Consider the following 9,514-nt stretch of genomic DNA (forward strand, 5'->3'; position numbering starts at 1 on the left):
TATCGGGCGCGTGAGAAGAGTGTCTTAGGAACAAAAAAAGCACCACTATCCTGACATGGTCAAAAAATCGCCGGAGTTGGCCTTTTTGGCCTTTACGTACGTACGTGACGGGCTTACTGGCTGCGACAATTTTTTCTTACCACGTGTAGGGCAGTAAACCAGGTACCACGTGGTTAAGCTCCCTTACTTTCGTTTGCTTCGCTCTCTCTTAAGAGAGCTTGTAAAAACAAAAAGAGGTAAAAACTAAGATTGCCTCCTACGCGTTACTGTGTAGGTTCTGTCCTGTCGGAATCACCCTGGTAATATATGTGGCGCTTTTGAAGCCAGACCTCGAAGCGATCGCATCACAGATGACGTCAGTTTCTTGTATACTCACACACACAAAAACAGTGTGGTATTCTGCTTAATTTTATTAGGGGCATAAAAGTGCTGTTATCACCAAATACACGAGTCATATTTGAATACCGGCATCGAAATATGCATGTGACAGTTTAAAGTATGCGGTAAATTGACACAGAAGCTAAAGAATAGACCACCGAGAAAAAGTGAGTCATCCTAGCGTTAGTATCATTGAGGTATACGTACACAATGCTACTGAAACAAACAGATCAAGCGCAAAGAAGGGGGACGCGAACAAGTGTGGCCGTTCTAGAAGGCCGATTTCACCTCCAATATTGCCCCTTAGAAAACAGCCGAAAACACAGTCGTGAGTAAGCAACCACCAAATACGTCATCTAAAGAGCATTGAAGCGCCTTGTGCAATCGCGTTAATAAAAAAAATGCTGCAGAGCGCTGAATTGCATGAAAGCGGTTTCTCCGTACAATTGGTGGTAAACAGTTCACCGTACAGCGTTATTGCGCGTTGCATAAAAATTGGTCAAGGCTTGACACCTATGCATCTGGTTCGGTATTTCGACCAAGAACGTCACACACACTCACACAAACACACACACATACGCGCGCGCGCTGGTGCGCACGCATGCCCGCACATATACAGATATACGTAATACACAAAAACCAACACGTGCGCTCACTTTGTGCTTTTTGTCTTTTTGTTTTTTTTTACAAAATGGCTATCAAAAACCGGCTGCGACGAGTATTGAGGGCCACTAGAAAAAGAACGCGAGTATATGTGTGTTTTTTTCTTGTTTTTGTCTCTACTCAGAAGTGTTCTTGCCCTCTAATGCTTGCACCACCTCGGTGACGCCAGCTACATAGCTGGTTTCCGAGTCGTAGCGTCGGCCGACCGGCTTCCTACATCGACTCGAGATGGCACGTTTACAAGGTCAAGTGTCCCACACATCTCCAAGACCAGTGCTTCCACTCTCTCTTTCGTCCTTCTTCGCTGTCCGTGAAGTGCGTGCATGGTCTGTAGCTGCCCTCGCTCCTTGTTTTGTATCTCGCGGCGATCGCATTTTTGTGTTCTTCATTTTTCGTCTTTATTTTTCCGTCTGTGGTTGCGCCACGAACGGATGAAGTTTCATTATGCTCGAAACGTCCACGTTTGCCTAGCCGCCGTAATTTCGAGGAGAGATGCCCAATCGCGTTTCCCGCGCACTTTAGAGAAACCCACACGGTACTTCTTTCTCGTCTCTCAGCAATACTGGGTGCGCGGTAAAATTCGGCAAATAGAGAGACAGAAATTGTCACTGCTGCCGTTTGCGGGACGTCCCATCACTAATTTTATTATTTATTTTACTTCGCTTCTGTTTTCGTACCTCGTAGTAGAGGAGGGGGTTATTGCACCTGCCGAGCGGACGCCGTGGTATCGCGCTGACAGGCCGGGCAACTCGAGGGTGTGGAAAAATCCCCCCGCCCTCCCCCCATCTTTCTCCAACTTCCACGCTTGGCGTACACATCCTGTCTTCGGCTTGTCCACTGTTATAAAAAGAGCTTCAGCTCGAAGGCAAAGGGCCATCGAGTAATTTCATCTCAGCGAGACAGCTCAGCAGTCACGGGTCATTCCCATCCGAAAATCATGAAGACCATCGTGAGTGGCTCCAAGCATTTTTTCGTAGGTTAATACCCTAACGATTATGCATTGTATGTAGTTGAAGCATGCCGATATTTCACTAAATAACAAAAGCAATGCCTGCCATTTGTTTTGAAAGCTCTTGCTTTTTTTTCTATTTCAACCCAAGCAGATTACGCAAAAAAAAAAAAACTAACACTCCTTGGGATCAGTTGATGAAGTGCGTGGTTTGCGCATTTGAATCTCCTAAGAAGCGTTTTTTTAGTAAGAAAAACTTATTAAGCTCAAATAAAGTTAATACGGAAGAGATTTGCGCCGATACAAAGCTCAAGCGCTATTGAATTTTGTATCCACGCAATTTCTCTGTCTCTTCTCACCTGACTGAAATCTGAACGTGATGAAGCGCAAAAATGTTTGCACATTTATAATACGGTACAAAGGGCTTGTGAAATTTCGAACTTAATACGCTAATCACCTCTTCTTAAAAACGACGATAATTGTAGGACTTTGTGCTGTGCCCTGGAATACTATAATCGAAGAGAAAAGATGGGCCGGGGTAGTACACCAATAAACGACTGTTGCTACATAACAAAGGTACCCTAGCGTAAATATATATAGGCTTCCAGCAAAAATAATCCTAGAATGAGAATTATTATCTGACGAGACTTAGTAAATAATGGAATAGAGCTAGCGAAGTCCTCTTGTTTTACAAGCGGAGACAAATTGTATTCACCTATTTCACCTTGCTATTAAGTTGTCAAGGAGACCATCGAAGTTAGTGGGCATTATGCGTCGTGTATAAGAATGGTTTTCACCAGACTAAGACTAAGAAGAAAATTAAAAAAAAAAGTTAGTTCTTCATGCTGCTGGAGTTGCTAGGCAAAAAAGCAGACGATATGAAAACACGTAATCAGCAACAGTGCTCTTCTAAACACTCCTTGTTTTGCGTCGTCAGCCTGATTTAACGCCAGTATCCAAATGATGAAAGGAACGGCTCCGCGAATTAATGAACGAAGGTTGTGGCTCCCTTTATTTGGACACTTGCTTAAAAAACCTTGACAGGTATTGTAAACTACGCACTTCGGTTGGCCGTATCATGACTTGCGCAGCACACCCAAAACGCAGGATATCTAAAAAAAAGAAATAGACTGAGTAATGATACCGTGAAGACAGGAGGACTGCTTTAAAGCTGCGATCTCATTTTTTTAGAAAAACATGCACCGATCGTTTGGGTAACGTTATGAAAAAAATGATGTACTGAACAGTGGTCGCAGAAGTACTGTCAATGAGAGCTACTTGAAAAAAAAAGCGTTTGCCAAACTTCCAAGAAAAAAAAATATATTGCACATTGATACACCGACAACGTCAACTGACACATCAACAACCTCTGTAAAGTAGCCACTCCCTTTTTCTTTAACACATGCACGCAGGATATCTGTAGCCTTTTGTGTATTCAACGTTATACAATGCACTTGATATTTGCTTTTTTTTGGACACATATTGAATGATAATATATTTTATTTATCTTGTTTAAAAAGTTGAATTTTTATATCATGTCTCATCTTTCATACGAATGATTGATATGCGGGGTGTAACGCCCTAAAACAACTATATAATTATGAGAGACGCCGTAGTGGAGAGCTCCCGTAATTTGGACCACCTGGGTTTTCTTCAACGTGCACCCAAATTACACGGGCGTACAGCATTTTCCCTTCCACCAAAATGCAGCCACTACAGACGGGATTTGATCCCATGACCTGTGGGTCAGCAGCTGAGTACCTTAGCCACTACGGCGGAGCTATCATGTCTCATCAGCAAAGTTCAAAGATGTTGTTGCAGAATATAGGGATTGTTGGGTTCACTGTTCAGTTTTTTCGTCACTACCAGACCTTAACACGGCTCTTGAATTACCGCCTCTCCCATGCACAGTTCACCTTTGCCGTCACTTTGGCTCTTTTGGGTGTGGCTATCGCCGCTCCCGCCGAAGAGAAAAAGGAGGAGGAGGCTGAGGGCCGCATAGGGTTCGGCGGCGGTGCTTTCGGCAGTGGATTCAATCGCGGTGGTAGCTTCGGTGTCGGCAGCCAGGGCAACCAATACGGACAGGGAGGCTTCGGCTACAACGTGGGAGGCTCTAACCGCCGTGACTACGGCAACGCAGCCACCTACGGAGACCGTGAGTCCTTTGGTCTGAGCCAGAACGCCGGCCACAACCGCCAGTTTGGCCAGGGAAGCTACGGAAACCGGCACCACAACAACGCCTTCGGCGCTGGCGGAAACCGCTTCGCTTCCGGCGGTGGCTACCTCGGCTGAACAGCCCGCCCATCTTCGAACACCAAAGGTTAGCCTTGTTGGCTATTTTTGTTTGAACACTCAAATTCGTAATATGAGGATAAATGAGAATGGGCATTGTTTCAGCTATTATTCATACTTCTTAGCTTTTTCAGAAATTGTAGTACATTGACACAACTTCTAATGACACTATCACTCGCCGGAATGCTGTTATTTGACCATCGAGTACTACAACCGATTCGCCATCTTAAGTGAGACTATTTAGTGACAGATACTAAATACTGTGCACTGATAGGCACATGACTCATGTTTCATAATACTTAAAGCAACCTTTGCATTGTAAACCGATATAGTCATCTCTAGCCTTGCCTGGCGATATGCGGGCGTATATTAATGTGCAGAAAAGCAGAAGTGGAGGATAACCACGTTTCCATCAAGCATTAATTCTGTCTACAAGTCGTAGTGTAGCTCACAACAATGCCTTACCGTCGTGTATACAAAAAAATCTCAGCACTGCAGCTTGTTAGAGCGAAGACCCAGTAGATACCCTGGACTGGTATTACGGTTAACAATGCTTTATGCCGTATCGATTCCCATCAATTAGTAGAAGATGTAGTGTTTACTTTCAAATCGGGACCTCTACACAAAAATTTTGTTCTTTTTAATTTCAGAATGAATGGCATGAATGGACCGGCTCTTATGACTAGAAAAGAACGCAACGTTGGAAACTCTTCAATCTTAGTCAGAAATCTGGATTCACAGCCAATGCGAACACACTGCAGTAAATAAACATATTTATTAAAAGAACACTTTTGCCTCATGGTTTTTTTTTTAAATTTAATCCTCATAATTAAATTTGCCTTCATAATGTATAGCCCCGCCACGGTGGTCTAGTGGCTAAGGTACTCGGCTGCTGACCCGCAGGTCGCGGGATTCAATCCCGGCTGTGGCGGCTGCATTTCCGATGGAGGCGGAAATGTTGTAGGCCCGTGTACTCAGATTTGGGTGCACGTTGAAGAACCCCAGGTGGTTGAAATTTCTGGAGCCCTCCACTACGGCGTCTCTCATAATCATATGGTGGTTTTGGGACGTTACACCCCACAAATCAATCAAATAATTATGTATACGCATCCCAACAGCTCAGTTGTTGTGTGAGAGTAGAAAATTTTTGCAACGTGCGTACTTCGCTGACTACCTAATATTAATCTAACAAAAAAGTTGGCCTACCATGCAGAACTGCAATGGTCTTTTGTAGAGGTTCTTCTTAACTTCATCTAAAAGAACGCAAACAGCTCTTATGGAAAATAATTTCTGGGATCAATAGTCAAAAGAAATGTATGTACGTAGATTATATGGCAGGTAACAGGTGGCACCCGTTGCTTCGATACGCTCCATACAATATCAGATTAAGTGAATTGCGCTGTGAAGATTCTGAAATTATCACACTACCTGGTGCTTGATACAGATTCAGTTGGCATGTTGCGGGACAAGGCTGTCCAAATAAAAATATAGCGCATGCATTTGATAGAGACGGAATGATAAAAAAAAGAAACATGCATATTTTGCCGAGATTTTAAGTACAAACCCTATCACCCCAACATTTCAATGAGACCACTACTGCATGCAAGTAAATCTCTGCGTGCTCTGTTAAACGTATAAATTTACTGAAGAAACAGAGTAGTGTTATTCGTCTAAAACCAGGCTACACGTTCGGCGTAAAAGCTTTGTAGTCATGTGTAATAATGAGCGCATGTCTCGAGCCTGAAAGCTGGAAACGCCTTTATAACACATAATCGAAATCATAGGCATCGTACTTTAAAAAAGTTTTTATGCAGAAGCCCGAAACGAATTTATATTGTGAATGTTATCCAGTATTTTGCCCGCATGCTCTGTTCGATTCTTGGAGGTTACCTGTATAGAAAATTTCACATAGCAATGAAAAGCCTTTCAAGCTCTTTTCGAAGTCAGGACGTAACATTCAAATTCTCACTGCCGTATAGCTCGGCCTACTTTTTCTGCAGTATAGCTGAGCTTTTCAATCGCGTCCCGAACTTTGACCTAACGTACTACGTCCGCAACGACTGTTGATGTTATCGGAAGGTGAGACGTAAACTGTTTATATCAGGTCGAACCTACATGTGGCCCCCGGGAAGTTTCAAGCAGATCATAAAAATATTTATAAAATTTCAAAAGCAAACTAAGAATAGTGAAACATTCGTCTTGAATATTAACACAAAAAGAGAGCTATTTTATTATTTCCGGAACTTTTGGATCTGCAACAATCATTGAAACGTGGTGATTATAATTTCTTCCACGAGGTACCAACAAAAGAAATAAATGAAATCATCATTACATCATCTGCTCTTCGTAAAATATTGTGCGTATATAGCTGGCTGAAATGCGTGAGAAAATAGTGATGTAATCCTTAACTAGTAACATATATTGGTTGATTTATTGTTTTAAAACATGACTATTTGGGCAGGCTAATCTCGTAGTTAAAATAAATACTTCACGGAATAATTTAGTTGTAACAAACTTCGAGACCATTCTATATATGCACTTATAAAAGTAAATCGTTTCGCATATTTTTCTTGATAAAATTAAAATTATCTTGCTAATGCATATGATATAATTATGAAGGTCGTTTAATTATTATCTGTCGTGCAAAAAAATAAATTTTTATTTTTCATTCTCATCAAGTACTGCTGCTACTACTCATTTCCAAGCACTCATTCTGGTGTTGAGAGTGCTCGGAAATAACAAGCTCCACATACCTTTTACTTTTTTTTTCTCGACCAGTTCCAGCGTTCCGAAGACTGAGTGAAATGTTACGTGAAGCGAATTGAGTACATTATATACTTAATGAATATGCCACTGACACCATGGAATTTACGCTATTTAGTATGCGCCTTCAGTCGCCTAGTGACGTATCACGTCCCCAGCGAACGTTTCTTATACGCTGAATTTAGAAATTGCCACAATGATGCAATGACGTCGATCACTGGAACGAGCAAGTTCGCAAAACCATTAATCGACACGGAAAGCACAGGTAACTCTATGACACAACCTTACTTCTAAATACAGCGGACTTGCAAAAGTGCCGGCCACTCGAGTATAGTGGCAGCGTGTGAGAATTCGATCTTTAGAAACAGTTTATCTCCTCCTGTGTTACGTTTCGTTACTATATATGCGGAATGTTTCAAGAAATGTGTCTAATATTATTCAGAAATTACTGTGAGAATGTATCTGCGTGCTACCTGCGGCGTAAGCGTTACTGTGGCAGAGGGCATCTTAAGGTGCGTAGAAGCATTATTAAGGCAGTAGTTGCAAAATATAAAACAATTAACTCTTGAACCAGTAGAAATAGTCGGTCAATTGAAATGGCCGAATCCGAGTCCTCTCTGCATGCGCATAGCCAGTAGCCGTTTTGAAATTTCTCAAAGACGGCCAGATGCCAATATCTGGTTAACCTCCCGGCCTTTCCGTTCTCTCTCTCACTCTCTCTCTCACTCAAAGACGGCCACTGGTATACTCACTGCGAAACGATGAAATCTGGATAATTTACCTTGCGAAATCAAAACCGATGAATCAAAAATTGCATTTGCCATTCACTAATCCACTTCAAAGAGCCCTCAATGAGGACACTGTTTTCCTCGCATTGGATAAATTGTTTTATCTCTCTCAAATAAAATGTTCTCTTTATTTAGGTGGATACATGAGCGTCTTTATCAACCGTCTAATATCGAGTCAGCATCGACTGACCAAGTGACAAAGAAGCGTTGCCAGGAAACTAAGTACCTAGATTTATTGTTGGTAACGGCGATCGCTTATCCTCCTCCTCGAATGCGTGAAAAATAATCGTCATTGAAGGCGTTTTCAAAGTGAATGGCGGATGCCCTCTTTGGTGAGGTAGTTTGGGTTTCATCGGATAATTTAGCCAGATTTCATTGTTCCACATTGATTATCAGTAATCACCTTTCAGAAATTTAAAAACGGCTACGGACTATTCGCAGCGAAGACTTTAATTTGGCCGTTTCAATCAACCACCTCTTTGCACTGAATAAAATGTCAATTTTATTACTTTATAAGTACTGCCGTAATCATTGCTTTCACGCATCTTAAGATGCCCTCTATTACACTAAAGGTTACGCCGCAAGTAGCACGCACATACCTTATCTCTGTAATTTTTAAGTAATATTGGACACATTTCTTGTAACACCCTGTATATATATATACCACATACCAATAAGTTAAACATTTTAACCTTGGACGGAAACAAAACTTGTGTGAAACCAGCTCGTTGGAAGGAAGAACAGTCATGTTACGCCATAGGCATATTTGAAATTTTAGAACATGGTAATCTGGTGTTATCCGCACTGATGGACTCTTCCCACGAAACTTTCTGTGGCTCCTAATGAATGCAATATTTGAAAGTTACACCTCCGTTGAAAGAAAGCTTGGGCCGCTCAACGCAGAACAATGGGCCCCGCTACAAGTGTTTAGTGCTGCCCAGCACCATGGTCTCTTTCTTGATTACGTTTAGGAACAATTATTTTTTCTGTTTTAATATTTAGGAAAAACCACATTTAAGAGAAGTCCTGTAGCCCATGAAATTGCCCTCGTAGTTCACTTCTCGCTGTCTGTGCTATTGTCAACATTTGCGGTTTGAGGCTTTCTAAACCGTTTTCAAGTATTGCCGTTTGCCGGCTAATATGTCTATTGTCTTATTTTTGTGGTCAAATCAATAGTGACGAACATCCTTTTGTTCCAGGTGCGCTTTTGCTCTTATGTATAGGATTGTTAAGCCAAGCAAATCCTCATATTTTTCTCTGAGGTCCACACATTTTTAAGCTTGAATATTACTTTGCTTTCACATCATTAGAGTGCATTCAAACTCCCATAGGCCTTTTTTTTTTGTTATTTTAGCACTGAAGCTGTTTAAGTTTTCGTTCACTTGTGCTCCATAGAGTGGAACTCCTCAGGTGGTTGTGGGTCGCAGGAATTGGGCTAGGCCCACTTCTCAGTTCAACAGGTGCGGGCGTTGAACGAAAGCTCCACTAGATGAGGTGGAGCACGCGAAAGATGTGGAGACAACGGGAAATAAAGAGATAGAAACAAAGTGATACCACACATAATAATAATAATAATAATAATAATAATAATAATAATAATAATAATAATAATAATAATAATAATAATAATAATAATAATAATAATAATAATAATAATAATAATAATAATAATAATAATAAT

At 41.4% G+C, this 9,514-nt stretch overlaps 1 protein-coding gene across 2 annotated transcripts; it reads left to right on the forward strand.

Moving 5' to 3' along the window:
• The first annotated feature begins 1,694 nt into the window (after positions 1-1,694).
• Positions 1,695-5,070, forward strand: LOC119161187 (uncharacterized). 2 transcript variants are annotated; one of them, XM_037413545.2, is made up of 3 exons: positions 1,695-1,990; positions 3,902-4,310; positions 4,933-5,070. In XM_037413545.2, exons 1-2 carry the CDS (start codon positions 1,979-1,981, stop codon positions 4,280-4,282), a joined length of 393 nt encoding a protein of 130 aa, XP_037269442.2. In that variant the 5' UTR covers positions 1,695-1,978; the 3' UTR covers positions 4,283-4,310; positions 4,933-5,070. The 2 variants fall into 2 exon arrangements, with proteins under 2 accessions (XP_037269442.2, XP_075735917.1); XM_075879802.1 differs by having other exon boundaries at positions 1,912-2,014.
• The last annotated feature ends 4,444 nt before the right edge of the window (positions 5,071-9,514 follow it).

This window comes from Rhipicephalus microplus, chromosome X, assembly GCF_043290135.1.
Source record: "Rhipicephalus microplus isolate Deutch F79 chromosome X, USDA_Rmic, whole genome shotgun sequence".
Taxonomy (NCBI): domain Eukaryota; kingdom Metazoa; phylum Arthropoda; class Arachnida; order Ixodida; family Ixodidae; genus Rhipicephalus; species Rhipicephalus microplus.